This window comes from Montipora foliosa, chromosome 6, assembly GCF_036669935.1.
Source record: "Montipora foliosa isolate CH-2021 chromosome 6, ASM3666993v2, whole genome shotgun sequence".
NCBI classification, from domain to species: domain Eukaryota; kingdom Metazoa; phylum Cnidaria; class Anthozoa; order Scleractinia; family Acroporidae; genus Montipora; species Montipora foliosa.
The window spans coordinates 15,551,196-15,568,695 of NC_090874.1; the positions used below are offsets into that span (position 1 = coordinate 15,551,196).

The window sequence follows — 17,500 nt, forward strand, 5'->3', positions numbered from 1 at the left end:
TATTTTCTTTCAAACAACAAGTCTCTGGAACCAGGGTACTCAGGGAATGGCAAGGGCACAAGATTAAAACATAAGAAAACAAATTAATATTATTTTGCTACATGTATGCTGTCAGTGGTAAATTTTATTTCATTTTAGTCCATAAAATAACATCGATATCCAGGTATGAAAATGTTTCAGCAACATAATTATGTGCACTATAGAGGTAACACTACACTGATCGCACAAACTGAAAACAAGTTTTTAAAATGTGTAAGAGAAACTAACATGAATGGAAGGGAAATGTTTAAATCAGTCATGACTAGGATTACCTAATGTTCCTTCTAACTTCAGAATATGCTGTAACAGTGTTCAGCAGCTGTACATGGCCTAGGAGTGGACTTACTATTTTAATTGTTTAAAAAAAAAGAGCAACAAAGAACGAAAAGGACCGATGAAGCTAAGTAATTTGAGCACTGATAAAAAAACATGGATTAACAACCTCTTGATCCACTCAATAACTAAGTTCCCTCATAAACCCATTGACCCCAAGAAGTGAGACATGATAGATTTTACACTAACACCAGACAACTTTACTTTCCAATGTTGGATGGGGGGGGGGGGGGGGGGGGGGTTCAGAGGTCAATGGGCTGAGGCAATCATTTTCCAATGTTGTGTCTCCATTCACTCAGAACACTGTATGTTAAAATGTTGTATCGAGACAATGTGTGCCTAATTAACATAGTCCAAGGGCCTGTTAAATCCTCCTCTTCTGTTCATGTACTGCCTGTGGAGTAAAAAAACAACCAGACGAATGACAATAAGGATCCTTTACATGATACTTTGAAAACCACCGATCTGTGGAATGGGCCCAAATTACAGAGTCATTTCCCTGCCCACTTTTGCTTGTAAATACATTCCACAGATCAGTGGTTTTTGTAGCTACAGGAAGTAAAAAAAAAACACAAAAACAAACAGGCATCCACTTCAGACTACAAACAGTCATTCCAGTTAAAAAAAAAAAAAAAAGGAAAGGAACTTTATTTAAGTGTCTAATCTTCTAGCACTGTAGAGCACTAATCGGGGACACTGTAAATTGAAATTAACAAGTTAACACAAATCAAATCAAATTTTGGTTTTTGAGGAGAGGGGAAAACTGGAGTACCCAGAGAAAAAGCTCACGGTGCAGAGTAGAGAAGTGAACAAACTCAACCCACATATGACGCAGAGTCTGGGAATCAAACCCGCGCCACATTAGTGGGAGGCGAGTGCTCTCACCACTGTGCCATCCCTGCACCCCAGTGTTCATACAATGGATACTAGCATGAACAAAAGCCTTGCTCCTGAGAAATGGCTGTGCAAAAGTGTGCTTCTCATTCCCACATTTTGCACATCTCATTCTCTGAGAACCTGTTGTTGAACTTGTTTTCAATTTTGGGGCATTTATAATGATTATATTCTAAGCATCTGCAATTCTCATTACATATGACTTTATCAGTTCCTCTCTTACCTGTATTTGATGGCCTTCTTTACACTTGACATACCCATGTTGCACGAACCTGCTACATGCTTACCCTAAACAGTTGTGTAAAACATCACAACAATTTGTTAGAAGCAATAAAAATTTGAAAAAAAATAACATTGCAATTTTCAAAAGTTGATGGGACAAGTGCTGTTAGTAATTACAACCCAAAGGCAACTATTGTCAGGTGTTGGAAATTTTCCCAAAAACATAAATTAGCACTATAACACTAGTAGTAGCGAATTGCTAAATGTAACTGCCAACGAGGCAGTCAATACAATACACAGTTTGCAGACTTGTATCCGAGTGCCATTTTTGGAACCCAATGGTATTTGTAAATGTTTTTATTTCAAAGTACTGCAACTCACCTTGACTAAAGTAACAATAACACAGCAACAATAGAAATGTAAGTAAAACCACTACACACTTTGATGTAACTGTCAACATCTTTTGCAATAATATTGAAAGTACTGCTGTAATTTTTGAACGACCGTAATTTTAACAGGAATATACATGTACAATAATTAAGTTGGAAAAATAAATGTCATGGATCACTTTCATAAATGGCAACCAATTTAATATAAATTATGTTAAATGGATCAACAGGCCTTATTTCGGTTAACTTTTTTTTTACATTTTGTGCATGGCAGTGAGTCTAGAAAGGCTTATTAGCATTAAAACAAAAGAATATTTTATTGATTGAAGATGATTGTTCACAACTCAACTCAAACAAAAAAAAGAACTGCTCTACTCCACAATGGCACGCGGGACAAAATTGGCAATCAGTGGCCGATAAGAACATGTACACTGGTTCAGTCTAGAGCTTGTTCACTCAGTAACATACTGTAGAACATGCTGGCTTGAAAATAAATATCAAAGAACACTCAAAGCAAGTCTTCACAACACAATGGCCAGAGAAATGGAAAAAAAAAGTGCTTTCACTTGATCATAAATATCCATGTGAACGATGTTGCATTACACCAGTTTGTCTAATAACATCACACATCAAAACACTCTTTCATTGTTTCTTGAAATCACATAGTAAGTGGTCTTTGTTCCCTTGCTTTAGCATACATTACATTTTCTCTAGAGAACTCAAAAGTTTTTCTGCATACACAAGCCTCTCACGATTAGGGTCTATTAAGGCTGCGGCCGCCTTGTCAGCCTACATGCAGTGTCTTCACTTGGCTGACTCGTTGCCAATTATGTCACATCTTTTTCTTAGCCAGAATTATTGTGTAAAGAGCTTTTAGAAAGCCCACGCAATGAATTCTACATATAAATGTATGATACTACAAAGGTTAGCTTTCAAATTCTTCCCACTTTCAGGACTTTTTCGAGAATTAATGTAACAGTTATGAAAAGTAAGAAATCATGAAATCTCTAAATTTAAATAATAATAGTAAAATAAATAATAATAATCTTTGAAATTAATAATAAAAATTTCTTATTCTCATTATTATATTTTTATGGGGGAGGGGAGGAGGGGGCAATAATTGTAACCCCATACCCAACTAAAGGCTGATGCCTTTAGCACTCAACTACTGTATTGGCATCAGTCCACATAACAACCCCTCCTTCCACTCCAAAACTAAGTCCCCTTTAATAGATTTTAACCTGTCTAATTCCGGATGCTTCTACTTGTCAATTTGGGGAAAGGGGGGGGGGGGTGGGTGAGGGGTGAGGGGAGAGGTGGATTGGGGTTTAGGAGACAATGGGTCAATGCATCTTGGCATCAGCTATTTCCTAAGTTATTTGAGAGCTTGCAAGCAGATGTAAAGGGATGTTACTGTACATTCTAGGAGTAAACAAAGGCAAGCATTCTATATCACATTTGGGCAGTCTGTAAAATCAGTTTCTCAAGGGGTTTATTACGGGCCAGGCATTTCTTTAAGCTCAACTACACTCCCGAGTTCTTATCAATATATGCAAGGTTATCGAACCTTAGTGGAATCAAAATTAGCAAATCCCATCATCTTCATCATGGCTTCTTCATCTTCATTAAGAATCTGTTCTCCATCTAAAAAATTCAATTTATTTGATAATTTACAATGGCAATAATGAAAGCAAGTTACTAAACAGGATCAGGAATTGATTATGATTAAGAATTATAAGATAATGAATAATAAAAGCACAATTTCAAATATGTTAGCCTTTTACATTCCCAAAGAAATAAATGCATACAAGACACAGCGTTACACAAACCTATTGCCTCTTCCATTCCTGGTTCACCCTCCTTTTTACTAGTTTCATTGTTAGGTTTCTTCTTGTCAGGAGACCTGAGCATGAGAAAAATATTAATTCTGTCAAAAATTCTCAACATAAAAAGCATTGAAAACTTGTTCCAATTTTGCCACAAGTCTTATTAAAGCATTACGCACACTGGCATTTGTTTGACAATTGATGTAAACATTCAAGAAAGTGTAGTCTATTACATGTAAGTTTAAACACATTTTGGACAAATGTAAAATACACTCACTTTGATCGTGATCTTCGAGAGTGTCTAGGTGATGATGACCTGCCAGAAATGCAATGATAAGTACATGAAAATTGATTTTAAGAGCTAGTGTATTTATCAATCCCTTCTTATTACATGGATGGGAGTGTTTAACCGGGAACCAAAACACTCGTTGAATCAATACAACCACTACATCTGGGATCTCCTAAACTGAAAGAGATTGGCCAACATGTTGTAGGTGTTGGTTAAGAGAAGGTTTGTTCCATTTGATATGCAAAGCTACCTTCATTTCAATTTTACAAAATTAAGGCGAGTTGGCTGAGTCTACATGTAAGACTATGAAACATTCAGTGGAAAAAGAAACTCAAGACTTTGATTGAAAGATTGATTCCATTGATTCCTGGGACGATTTGACTCGTCACCCAAGTGGATTATTCTTATTAAGATCAAAGTAGGATTCTTATCAAGTTCCTATTAAGATCTTATCTTACTTCTTAAGTAAGATTCTTACAAGTACCTTACAAGATCTTGTAAGAATCTTGTACCAAGATCTTACAAGATTCTTGTAAGATCTTGTAATATTTTAGTTATTATCTTACACGATTCTACACAAATCTTACAAGATTCTTACAATATCTTTTTAAGGTTCTTTCTAAGATCTTGCAAGGTTCTTATTAAGATCTTTGCAGATTCTTACATAGATCTTGTAAGATTCTTATGTAAATCTTGACAGCCATTCTTACTAGAAACTGTCTAATAACCCCTTCTTATGGTTCACAGTATGTCAAAACATGGATTCTACAGTTTGCAGCTATCACTTTGTCTCAGTAGCAGTTTCGAATGTGCCTTTCCCATTTTAAAGGACTCTTAAAGAAACTTAATTTAATGTTTTGGATGACTCTTAAAATAATCAAAATCTACATCCTCATCTACATGTCTTGTATGAAGGTAAATATTTTTGTTGTTTCAAGCTGAAGTTGGGTGAAGGAGTCTAGCTTCATGCTCACTCGTTAAATGAAGCACCACAGCCAAGAAAGGCTAAGTGGATTTCAGAAACTACTTTGTTAAAAATTAAAGTGGTTCACCTTTTCAATTGGATGGAATCATGGCTGTCTTAAGCTTTGGTCTATTTTCTGTTTGTTAGCTTCATGCTCACTCATTAAATGAAGCACCACAGCCAAGAAAGGCTAAGTGGATTTCAGAAACTACTTTGTTAAAAATTAAAGTGGTTCACCTTTTCAATTGGATGGAATCATGGCTGTCTTAAGCTTTGGTCCATTTTCCGTTTGTTTAAGAAATTAGCAAGTCAGAAACTACTAAAGCCCTCATCAGAACCACAGTCTATGTACAGTGAATACATGTACAGTGCACTTCATATAATAAAAATAGTGAACTTTATTATGTGTCAACTATATTTAGCACTGGCACTGGAGCTGCTGATTTTATTGCTTAAGGAAACAAAATTATTGTTCCTATCATCTTTCATACAATAGAATAAAATAATATCTTGGTACTAACTTGTACAGTAATTTATTAAAACATTACAAGAGTGCAGTGTTCACCACAGAATCCACAACCTCCTGGATGATTTTATTGACTTCTAATATATCAAAAAATATTTTAGAACTACCGCTATTTATTATAATAATATTAATAATTATTATAATTGTTTCAAAGAAAATATTTCACCTTGATCTCCTTCTCCTTGGAGATGGAGACCTAAAAAAAAGGAAAGAAACCATTTAAAACAAAAAAAATTTTCCTGTTGCTGGATACATAAATCTACAAAAGTTAACTCACTAGTGAAGATTCAAAAGTAAAAAATTGCAATACCGGTAATATTTGGGTACATAAATTATACACTAATTCTCTTTTACAGTGCGACACGCCTTACTGTGGCCACCAAACAAAGTTTTTTAAAACTTATACGCCAATCAGGGTGAGCGAATTTGAAAGACAGTCACCCCTCCTTGCAAAGTTCGCACGGTTGTTGTTGAATAACGTTGAATGGGTTGTTTGAATTGACGTATTTACAAGTAATTGTCAAAATGTGAAAGTTTGTTGGGTGGCCACAGTAAGGCATGTCACACTGTAGGAGATATAGAGTCCAAAACACATACACAGCTATTACCTCCTGTATCTTCTTGGGGATGGTGATCTAAAAGAGAAAATAAGCATTAATTTAACTTAAGGTTTCACCTTTCTTTAAAGCAGCTTACAAAGTGCTTGAAATAAAATTAAAAATTCCAGGTTGTCCCTGTTTCAAATGCCAGGGAACTAAACCCGTAGATTTGGTTGAGAAACCCCCTACATGTACGATTAATGCACACCGTGTTGCTGTTGGAGCTTGAGTATCCCATAGTTCTAAGCATGCACCTGTGGTTTTTTTGTGTGAAAGTCTGGGTTTAAGTTTTAGCATTTTCAAAATGGAGTCTTCGATCTCCATCACCAGCTACAGTACATGTGAATTTTCCTGACAATTTTTTGTAAAAGCCACTGATGTTCAAAACATAGGAAAATGCTCAACTGCAGCAAATAATTATTGTTAACTTCACACAACTATCAGAAATTGACAACAGAAAACCATCAAGTGAGTCGAATGCTGCTTATGTTGAAATACATTTTTCTATTTTTGGCTGGGTTGCCCTGTTGTTTTTTCTTTGGGCAACCAACTTTTCATTTTACCAAAAAGTAGTCGCCCGGTAATTTTTATGGTCATCTGGGATGACTGGACAACCGCTAATTTTGAGCACTGGCGTACATGTACCTCTAAAAAAGTGGAGGGCGTAAGTACCACATAGGACCTCTACAGGGATTTGATCTTTAACAAACTCTGAGTCAAACAAAGAAAGAAGAGTGTAATCATCATGTGTTATACTCAGCACCTTGAGAAGGACCTTTGTCTTCTTCGTTTTGGTGATCTGGACCTGCTCCGTCTCCGCTCTGAAGAACATTATTTTATTTAGTAAATTCAGTTTTTGGATCACTAAAAGACCCATATCATTATGTACATCATTTTTTTCTTTTAAAGTTGATAAGAGAAAACAACCAAAACTACAGCGTTGGAGGTGTTGCTTACATTCTTAGGCACACATTCATAGGATTTAGGGCAAAAGGATGCAACTGAGCAGCCTGCATAAGAACATACAATGCACTTATCAGCCGCCATCCCAGGCATACACAGGGGATTTGTTAGCTTTTGTTCCAAAATTTTAAGCCAAGGATAGGGGGATTGGATTACTTTTGCACGTTCATAGCATTATCTCTGGGATTTGTAACACCGACCATGCTGCAGTCATCTTGAAAATGAACCACTGTTGTTTGACCTCAAAGACTGGGTATGAACTACAGTACACATTTCAAAATGGCAAGTGACCCTAATTAGATGCACACAGATCTCAAATAAGTGTCACGAAGTGTCCCCTTGCTCTTCTCCCCAACTTCAACATCACTCGTATTGTGAAATACATTAATATTATTATGGAGAAGGAGAGCAAGAGTGTTGGATTGGAGAAAAAGGATGCCATGAATCAAGTGAGATGGAGAGTGGGAGTTAGAGAGATTGCTGCCAAAGTGGGGTAAATCCGGCCACTCCTGTCTACGGGGATAAACCCGAATCAAAATTGGATTGATGATGATGATGATTAATGTCACAAAGTGTCCCTCAAATGCTGCTCGTCAAGTAAAAATCAACAGATACATTTAGCCTTTAGAAGCTAAAACTAATGCTAACCTTTACCCTTACCTTATTGTTGAAAACAGGTAGCAAGTCAAGGGTGCTGCCCAAGAAAATTTTCTGGGAGCCCTTCGCGCTTCCAACATTAAAAGTTAGTAGCCTGAGTGATTTTTTCAGGAGCCCAGAATTAATTAATTAACCAAAGACCCGCAAATGGCATGGTACAAGCAATTTCCATCTCCAATATTACTTTACAAGCGGTCAAGTCTGGTGGAGCATCACATGAAACAAGAGACTGAGCCAGGAAATCTTTTGACAGCTCCTTGAGTCTTTGAAATGACAGATACAGCTATTTTAGTTTCATTTGGCATCAAGCTATTTCAGCTATTTTAATTAAATTCATAGTTTAGTCTTTCAACATTTCATGTCGGAAGAGTAAAAGTGGTTTGCTTGTTTGTTATTTTTTCGCTCGCACGTCTTAAGTGCATAAAGATCCAGGTATTTGGAGTTAGGGAAGAACCTTCCGTGATCCGATCGTATCACTGAAATGCATGTTTAGTTGTATCACTGAAATAACTACGTAATTCCACCTTTACTCGAATTCCGAATGACAACACGAGAAAAAAAGAAGGTATTGCTTACTTGTTGCGAAAGCTCCATTGGTGTTACCAGGCAAAAGCAATTAACGCAGGAAAAAGGAGATTCGCATGTGTGGCACGTTAAAATGTTTGGTATGTACTATGGCGCAGACATCACCAAAACATGAGATATTTTCTTTCTGCAGCATTCAAGGTTAAGAAATCACATTACAAATAATATTATACATGTACCACGCTTTACTAGTAGGCTCTTGAAAGCCGATGGGATGAACATTCCTTTGTCGCGTAACTTTCCGCAAGTTTAACTGCCCTTACGTATGTAAATAAAAACAGAGGGAACGTATGATCAGGTCGGTTTTCCATATTTGGGAATTACATTGCAACCCAGTCTCCGTGGTCTACCAGGAGGTAACGCTGCAAAACCCTCCGCAATGTTCTGTTAATATTAACATATTTACAAGTCAAAGAGTCGTTTATTTGTGGAATTTGCTTGGCTGCCGTCTCTCCAACCATATAGCTTTTTTCATCGTTTAATCTCCAGCAAGGAAGTAAGGATGAATCACCTTGTCATAACTTAGGCGCCTGTTCGGGCTACTCGTTCCGACACTTGGTCGCCCGCGCTCGCAAGTAAGGCGCCCCAGGCGATCAGGCGACTGTTAGGCAGCAACCTTGCAAGTGCTTAAGATTTAGAGGGACACTTCGTGTTGGATGTCAAAATTGGGCGTACTTCGTGTTGGATGTCAAAATTGGGCGTGCATATAATTAGGGTCAATCCTGGACATAAGTGAAGGCTTCACTTGAAAACCATTGTTGCTCATAAAATACAGCATACCATACTAATGTATCCCTGGGGGAAGAGACAATGGTTCTTTTTTGTAAAGAAATACTGTTTTTGGGTGGGGTGGGGGGGGGGGGGGATTTGCAAATATCATTGTGCAAATGCCTGGGAGTTCTGCTGATAAGAGCATTATTAATGATTGCAACGAGACATACTTTGTACATTTTCTGAGCATTCTTTCTTTTTTTTAAATTTTCTAAATACATAGACACATGCCCCATTTTCTGTTAATATAGAAGGCTGACTTTAACACAGCAACCTTTAGGTTCAGTGATGTTTACCTCACAGTCAAATTTTCAAGTTCCTGCTTGGAATGCACCACAGTCAAGGAAAGAACCATTGCCATGTATCTATATTCCATGTGGATTCAAAGAATCAAATCTTTCGGCATTAAATGTAGCATGCATATGCCATTTAACTGTCAGGATAACTATGAGTTGCACTTATACTGGGACAATAATAGTCAACTGAACCGATATTAATGTTCCACAGGTCTGCTATTTCTCAGTAACTAAGCATCGGAAGGTCATAGTCGACTCCTGTTTCAAGTTCTAGTTAGAGTTCAAGTTCAAGTTCAAGTTTATTGCACAACGTTTACAGAAAACTAAACATATGACAATCATTACAGAAAAAAAAGTACACTCAGATAGAAATTAGCTAATCGAGACAATAACTACATGTAATAGTGTACAGTGACTGAAGTTCGAGTTGGTCGTTGTCATGTGGATATAAGCTGGCGTTGGCCGTATGTTAAGTATAGTTTAAATCACATTAATAACAAGGAAGAGAGAGGTAGCACAGTGCTTGTTTTTTCCGAGTATAACCGACTGCTCATCAAAAAAATATTCACCCATCTACATACACGTATGTATATAGAGGGTATGCATATACTGTACACTTTTTCAATTCAAGTGAGGCGACTTACCACCATCTTTCCTTCTTTCTCTAGAGCGGGAACGACTTCGACGACGCTCTGTGAAAACTTAAAAGGCAAAAATGAAGTAGCCATTAGGGCACCGAATTTGTCATTATTGTTGTTCACACAGTGACAGTGTTCTTATCCTTAGCACAAAGTGCCCACCTCTTCCACGGGGAGAACGGCTCCTACTTCTGCTCCTTGCCATAGTTTTAAAGTTACTCAAAACTGAGAGACATCAGCCTTGTTTACCCTTACAAAAATGTTTTGTTCAATTAACGGCCAAGAAGGATAACTTCTTGCAAGGACGACTCTTCAAAGAAATTTCGGAAATTTTGAGATGTATTGGCTCATATTTTTGGTTCGCGGCCGCATCTGTGAGATCGTGCTTGCGCATAAATCTTTGAAAAGTGATGGCGGAGAGGATGGCGGGCGCATATTGGTGCCCGAGAGAAGAACACGAATTCCCGATGCTCTCAGCGAAAGTGGTGGGGCTGGCCTACTGTTGCTAATACTTCTGGAGTATGAGTTATACCTAGTAATTCACCTAACAAACCTAAAACCCCGGGGAGGGATTTGAACGGGGCCCCAGGGAAATAGCGAGGTAAATAGATGAACCATGGAATGCAAATGAAAATGAAGCATTATATAATGCTACTGGTGGCATTATATAATGCTTCACGTTCATTTGCATTTCATGATTCCAATGACTGAATCTTAGCTAAGTCGACCTTCAAGTTGAAGGAACATTGCTCTTGTGAGGGGACTTCTGATGTCGCTTTGTCGCTCATTTTGCAGCCCACGTGTCGCCTATTTGGCTAGAGACAAACTGCGCTGTCGTTTTTTCGTTGCAATACAATTGTCCTTGTCGCTTTTTCGCTAGAATACAAATTTTGGCTAAACGTGCTTAATTTTTGCGTCCTGTAATTTTGTTTAATTTTAAGAGTAAAAACTTCCTTCTTTTTATAGAAGATCAACCACTACTGAGATCACCATTACTGAGAAAGCCAGAGATAGACTTTTGAACGGTTTTGGTGATCTTAGCGACCTTAACGGGTTTAGCCACAGGAGCCTCATTATGGCACCAACATGTGTTTTTCTGGAAGAGAAACAGTTAAGGACGCGGCACTTTCAAAATTTGCTAACTACTATAATTAGTTTGTTGAACAGTTTTTGCCGCAACCTTTAAGGCTCATTCTCTTCTCGGTCTCTTAACCCACACGAAAATAAAATGGCTGACAATTTGGAAGTTATTACTGTGTCAGAGTTTGCTGACTGGTTACAGTCATTGCTTATCACGCTTCCGGCATGCAAAAGAGAAAACAGTTTACTCCCCACCTTTTAAGGCCCGCGCGCCAGAATTGATCAGAAATTGTTTTAAATTCTGGGCTGTAAACCCTGGCTTACACAATTCGTAAGTAGTTTTGGGTGGGCTTATAACTTTGGCGGGGAGAGCTGTAGGGGGGTGGAGAGGAGCTATAAGCGGATACGAGCTACGGAAGTGTTTATACGGTTAAGCCCTCGCAATATTAATTATTAATTGCAATTAATTATTAACCGTCAAACTCTCTTTGTAATTATTAGTCAGTAATTACTGGTAAACAGTGTCAGACAACTTACCTTTCCTTTCTTTACCCTTGCAGATCTTTTTGTCCTTCTTTTTGCTTTTTTGAGAATGCTGTGACTGCTGTGCGATTTTGTTGATGTTTTCCCATTTCACGTACTCCACGTTAGCAAAAAGCGCCACAAAAGCCGAACACACGCGATAAAAGTCACCGAGTTACAGAGAATCATGACTGTCGTGACTACATGTCGACCTTTGTACCAAAAAGGAAATATGAGACATAAGACGCTCACTGCATAACAAGTGCGTCAGGTGTTGAATGATGGTTTGTTTAATATATCTTAATTTGCACAATAAATGTACCAACAGAAGAGAAGATTTAGAGTCAAGCTGGCCTGGTCGGTCATGTCGCTGTCGAAATAACAAAGTAAAAAGATGTCGCTTTGTCGAAGTTAAAATTGGATTGTCGCTGTCGCAAATTGTCGTTTTTTTTTCCGTCAGGTTCTGTCGGCTGTCGGTGTTCTGGAACAAGATTGTCGCTACAATTTTTTGCAATTTTGGAGCGATGTCGCTTGTGAAGGGTCTTTGTTTTTCCTTGATATCTGCCCCTCGGAGAAAACCTTTAACGCCCACTTTGTTGCGTTCCTGATAGCCTTTGGAATGCAGTCCTCCAAGTCTTTTTTCTCTTGCTCTTCCCTCTTTGGCGGCCTTAACTGTCGTTTTGGAGGCATATTGCATTTGTCACAGTGCAAGAGCCCTCAAAACACTAAACCGCAACTTTGTTACGCTTACAGGCTAACGTGAATAAAATATTTATACATCGCTGAATTACATTTCTTCGATTCCCAGGTGAACTGGACTGACGCGTCTTCTTATGTAACACTAGGTAATCAGTTTTTCTTCATTGTTCAGGGTGTTTTTCGATTTCCATGCGCACTGAGCTTGACCAGAATAGTCTTTTTTGCAGCACGATTGGCCAAAACGGCTACTGAATATGGAGGAGTATTTTAAGCCATTAAAAATCACGCGCAGCACGTGTTTCGCCTGAGGGATTTTTTCTATTTGATAAAACACTCCTGCTTGTGTATTAAATAGTATTTAAAACGTCTCGTTTGGAGACTGTCTAGAACTTCTCAGTATTCCACTTCCGGTATTTGGTCGAACAACCTTGAAAGGTATGTGTCACATTTTTGCAAGGTAATGCATGGACCAAGCGGGGAGGGAGAGTTCGCAATTAAAGGGGACATTCCAAGTTATTTTGACTTCACGCCAACAAAGAAAATCGGCTGTAAAATCTGCTACGAAAAAAAGCACAAACCGTCACAGCAAAAAAGGTTTGAGAATAGTCACTAATACACAGGAGCACTTCATTGATTGGAGAACTTCATTCCACCTTTGATTTGGTTTAAAAAGTTGTAAGATTACAGTCTGCACTAAGTATGTATGTAGGGAGAAGACGCCGTGGATGCTTATAGCAATGGGAGCCTATGATCCGGGATTCAGTGAAATCAGTGGTTTTAAAAAGATGCAAACCAAATTTGGTTGCAACAGTTGCAAGGGAATATGTTCCGGCGCCATCTCTGGACAGCCCTTCCTTCGGTACCCCTCTATTCATACAACTGTCGAAACCGTTGAAAACAAAGGAAAATTCAGAGTTTAAAATCCTCTATTTTTCCAAGCCATCCACGTGGGAAACTGTTTCAACAGAAAAAAGTATTTTTATTTTGCTAAGCACGTGAATGAAAACTCCATGTTTGACCTTGCTTTGAGAAGGCTCAGCTGTGACCTGTCGAACAGCAGTGAATTACGCCGATAACTGGCCACACTCAATTAGGTGGCCGCGAAAATAAGACAACCCAATTTGGCTTCAGCGGCTTTAGATACTCGAGTGACAGGCTACAAAAATCTGAGTAATGAAATGTTAACAAATTCAGCAAAACAAACGATTTTATTTCAATCCATGAAAAAACGTAAACCAAGCTTTCGGGATTTATTGTGAGTATTAAGCACAGTATTAAAAATATCGGGCACCGTACTGCTTCATTTAGCATCTTTCGAAATGCCGAGAAAAAAGATGCCGATTAGGAAGCTGCAATTATGGTTTTTGAGTATGCAAAGCTTTATTGGGTCTGCGTCTATGCGTGTCTTCCTCCTTATTTACTCTTTTATATTGGTTCAGTTTTGGAGTGAACAAGAACCAATCTACAAACGTGATTACTTAAGTGCAATTGCGGCACAGTTTCGTTTTTCTTATATAATTAGTTTAATAGGCCACGTGGTGGTAATAGACTGACTGAAAACTATCAGAACACAAAAGACAAACAAAGAGTGAGATACGGTTAATTGGGGCTTTTATTATCAGACCCGTTTCTTTTTGTTTATTGCTAGTTCACGTGATTAACTCGTGAATTATTCTCCCTGAAAGAAAAATGACAGCAACTTTGAGACTCACGAGCAGTCGAGTCGAACTAAACCGTAATTATTCGCGCCTGGTGAAATTCAACACAAAGGTTTTCAGATTTTCTTACGCGCGGGTGGCATGCTTTCGTGGGAATTGATTCAAACTTTATTTGGTTCTTAGAGAGCCAGGATAGACTCAAAAGAGAACCACGCAAAAGCCTCAGGACTCAATTTCCAATTGGACAGAGGGAGAGAACGTTTCCGGTGACCATGTGGTTTGTTTGGTGTATTCTCGGTACAACCATTGCATTGTTGCGTGGTGTCGAAGGTAAGTAAGATTAGGAACGATTGTTCTTAGTCAGCCGGCAGCACAGATATATGTGGTCGTTAGTATTCCATAGGTTTCAGTGCTTCTATTCGTCGAAAAGCCTTTAGACGAACTCTTGCGAAAGAAGAAAACCGTGAGCTGATCTGTTTAACCTCAGAACATCTGACAGACATACCGGCAACGTCAGTAGCGTCACATTTTCGTGCACGAAGTCCATGAAAGGCGGGTGCTTTCGGTTCACTGCGTTTGCAAACCATAAAATAAGAATAGTTAATTAACAATCGATTTAATCAGGATAAATATTGTTTATTGGGAGAAAGAACAACAGAGCACACGGAAAACCTTTGATTTGAAAGAGAGAACGAGGCCTCATTATTCATAGGTAACCATCACGAACGTGTTCTCGTTCCCAGAGCGGGCGTTACTAAACACATAAACGGAATGGAACGGAACGGAATATACCGGAATATGCCGGAACAAGGCGAAATGACTTTGGAATAAAGCCGAATGACACCGGAATGAGAAGGAATGAATAACAATGGTACCGGAATATACCGGAACGGGGCGGAATGACACCAGAATAAGACAGAATAAACCAGAAGAACACCAAAATAAATCTGATTAACGTGGACCGGAATGACAAGGGAACAAAATGTAAATTTTCATCATTCTAGACTGTGAATGAATGAGTATGCAGAATAGAGAGACTGGCAGAAAAAGAAAAAAAAAACAGTTTACATTAAAGGGGAAGTAACAAGGCTTGGAACGAGTCACGATATGTGCTCACAATTTGCATAGCCGTTCACACAGGCAGCCCAGGCTCAGAGGGGCAGAATTATAAGGACCGATAACACTCACAAAAATATTGACACGCAAAAGTTCTCAATAAAGAAGCCATACTTTATTGTTGTGGTGACTCTCTCACTTTCTGCTCTGTTATTTGCCTGATTTAACGCGATTTAAACGACTTCTCAGCTTCCCGGGTTGTCACTCGTACATAAATAAAGGAAAGTAACGCTGGGAAGTCATTGACCGTTTTTATACTAGAGACGCATAATTCGTCCGGGACGAACTTAGGCAAACATTTTTTCTGCGTCTGTTAAATTCGTCTAGTATAAAGACGGCTTTTTCTCAGCAATGAATACTCGCTGGACCTTGAAACTTGGTTAAAGGGAAGTAAATTTCTCCGTGTGGCTTTCACCTGAGTTTGAGCGTGACTGATGCCGGAGAAGTGCGATTTTATCGGCGAGATTGAGGTAAGCTAGAAACGACTTTCCAGCGCTTCCTTTATTTATGTACGAGTGACAACCCGGGAAGCCGAGAAGTCGCTTAAATCGCATTATATCAGGCAAATAACAGCGCAGAAAGCGAGGAAGTCATCAGGACAATAAAGTACGGCTTCTTCATTGAGAACTTTTGCGTGTAAATATCTTTTTGAGTGTTTGTTATCGGGATTCCAATACAAATCCTTAAAATTCTTACCCTCCGAGCCTGGGCCGTCTGTGCTGTCTACTCAATTTTTGTTCCGCGGAAAGAAAAAAAAATTCTTCATGTATGTATATTATCAGCGATCGATCTTTTTTCTGTGCTTCTGACTCTTTTTTTTTTCAAACAAGGAAACACTGCGTTCAGGTTCGATGGCATTATTGCCAACAATCGGGAAGTCAAAAAGAGTTTTCCGATCCGGTTTGCACGAATTATTTTCCGTGTATCTCCATCACGTGTGGGTCGTGGGAAGCAGGCAAGCAGCAACGGTAATTAGTTTGTGGTTCGCTGAACTTGATTGTGATTGGTCAATAAACAACTGACCTGTCAGAATGAAATAAAAATGTTCACGGGTTTTTTGACTAGCACAGTGAAAGCCGCCTCCAAGATTCATAGCAAAAAACACTTAGAATAACATTGTTTCTCTTGCTACTGTATTTGTTCACAGCAAAACATATTACCTCCACAACAAATAATTATTCATTTAGCGACGGATATACCTGTCAAATTTTTCTGATACCGTAGGACACCAATTCCCTTAGGGAATCACGTGACACAACAAAAGCTGACAGAAGCAACCGAAATCGCCAAATTTTGGCATTTTCCGGTTCATTCCGCTATATTCAGTTTCTTTGGGTGTCATCCGCCTCATTCCGGTGTCATTCCGGCTCGTTCCGGTATATTTCGGTTTATTCCGGTATATTCCGTTCCGTTCCTGTGTTTAGTAACGCCCGTTTTTTTGCTGTATTTATCATTATTATCTTCTTAATTTATGTTGTTCATTTTTTATTTCGGAAAAAAAAAGCTCGCGCCAGCTCTGCCTCTTTCGGGTATATTCCGGTACCATTCTTGTTCATTCTGTTTCATTCCGGTGTCATTCCGCTTTACCCCAGAGTCATTCCGCCTTGAAATTGACTTTGTTCGGGTTGTCTTTCGTACTGTATCATTCCGCCTTGTTCCGGCATATTCCGGTTTATTCCGGTATATTCCGTTCCGTTACATTGCGTTCCTGTGTTTAGTAACGCCCAACGAACGAATGCACTAACGAACCAGATTGTAGGACGGAAGGAGGGATGGATGGATGGGTGGTTGGATAAATGGATGAATAAATGAGTGCATAACTTCGTATAATTTTAGAGATTTCAACTTTTTGGACTGATGGCGAATTTCAGACAAGAAATTAAACTAAGAGATCAGTTGATTTCCTGTCGCCCCTGGGGATCAACAGAGACTTTGAGGGCGCTGTAACATCGCACAGTTGTCAAATAGCCGTCGATAAAGTGAGCTTTTTACAATTGTGCCCGGTAAACCCTACTTTTTCAGGAAAACAGCTTTAGTACCCCCAAAATAGTGCCGTTAGGAATTATAACGAGAGAATTTTGTTTTTATGTCGGTTTTTAAGAACTCTGACGAAGATCTCAGTTCATTCAGTCCATCTTCGAAACTATAATGGATGTCTGGGTACGATAAGGCAACTTATCAGTTAAGGACGGTGCCTACTATTGTCATTGCGCATACCTTCTGCGCATCTCGAGATACTCGGATTTCCTCTCGGTGATGATGCAAACTAATACAGGGATATTTTTGCGCGGTTTAAAATTATGCGGAGAAAGTAGATCTTAGTAAGTAGTATTGGTATCCAAAAAGAAAATTGGGGGTAACCACGCATTTTTCAGAGGTAATTAAGCTTCAATTTGAAAAAGAAAGCCATACATGTCTTTGTATTTTAAAGCTT

At 38.7% G+C, this 17,500-nt stretch overlaps 2 protein-coding genes across 2 annotated transcripts in view; one reads left to right on the plus strand and one right to left on the minus strand.

Moving 5' to 3' along the window:
• Positions 1-106: 106 nt before the first annotated feature.
• LOC138006818 (U4/U6.U5 small nuclear ribonucleoprotein 27 kDa protein-like) lies at positions 107-10,336 on the minus strand. Its single transcript, XM_068853404.1, has 10 exons — positions 10,154-10,336; positions 9,998-10,054; positions 6,845-6,902; positions 6,091-6,117; positions 5,649-5,678; positions 3,981-4,019; positions 3,707-3,780; positions 3,445-3,521; positions 1,490-1,554; positions 107-766 (listed from the first exon to the last, which is right to left on the minus strand). The coding sequence occupies exons 1-10, from the start codon at positions 10,194-10,196 to the stop codon at positions 712-714; spliced, it is 525 nt and encodes a 174-aa protein (XP_068709505.1). The 5' UTR covers positions 10,197-10,336; the 3' UTR covers positions 107-711.
• A 2,319-nt stretch (positions 10,337-12,655) lies between these two features.
• Positions 12,656-17,500, plus strand: part of LOC138006819 (uncharacterized) — a 10,629-nt gene continuing 5,784 nt past the window's right edge. The window contains exons 1-2 of the mRNA XM_068853405.1: positions 12,656-12,727; positions 14,134-14,280. Of these exons, the coding sequence (XP_068709506.1) occupies positions 14,223-14,280 (58 nt within the window). The 5' untranslated portion in view covers positions 12,656-12,727; positions 14,134-14,222. The remainder of the gene's footprint in view (positions 12,728-14,133; positions 14,281-17,500) is intronic.

Excerpts from the sequence above, each read along its gene's own strand:
- LOC138006818 (XM_068853404.1), bottom strand. The coding sequence starts at position 10,196 with ATGGCAAGGAGCAGAAGTAGGAGCCGTTCTCCCCGTGGAAGAG. Across the intron at positions 6,903-9,997 it reads AGAAAGAAGGAAAGATGGTG|AGCGGAGACGGAGCAGGTCC; the intron begins GTAAGTCGCCTC and ends AATGTTCTTCAG. Across the intron at positions 6,118-6,844 it reads AGACAAAGGTCCTTCTCAAG|ATCACCATCCCCAAGAAGAT; the intron begins GTGCTGAGTATA and ends TTTCTCTTTTAG.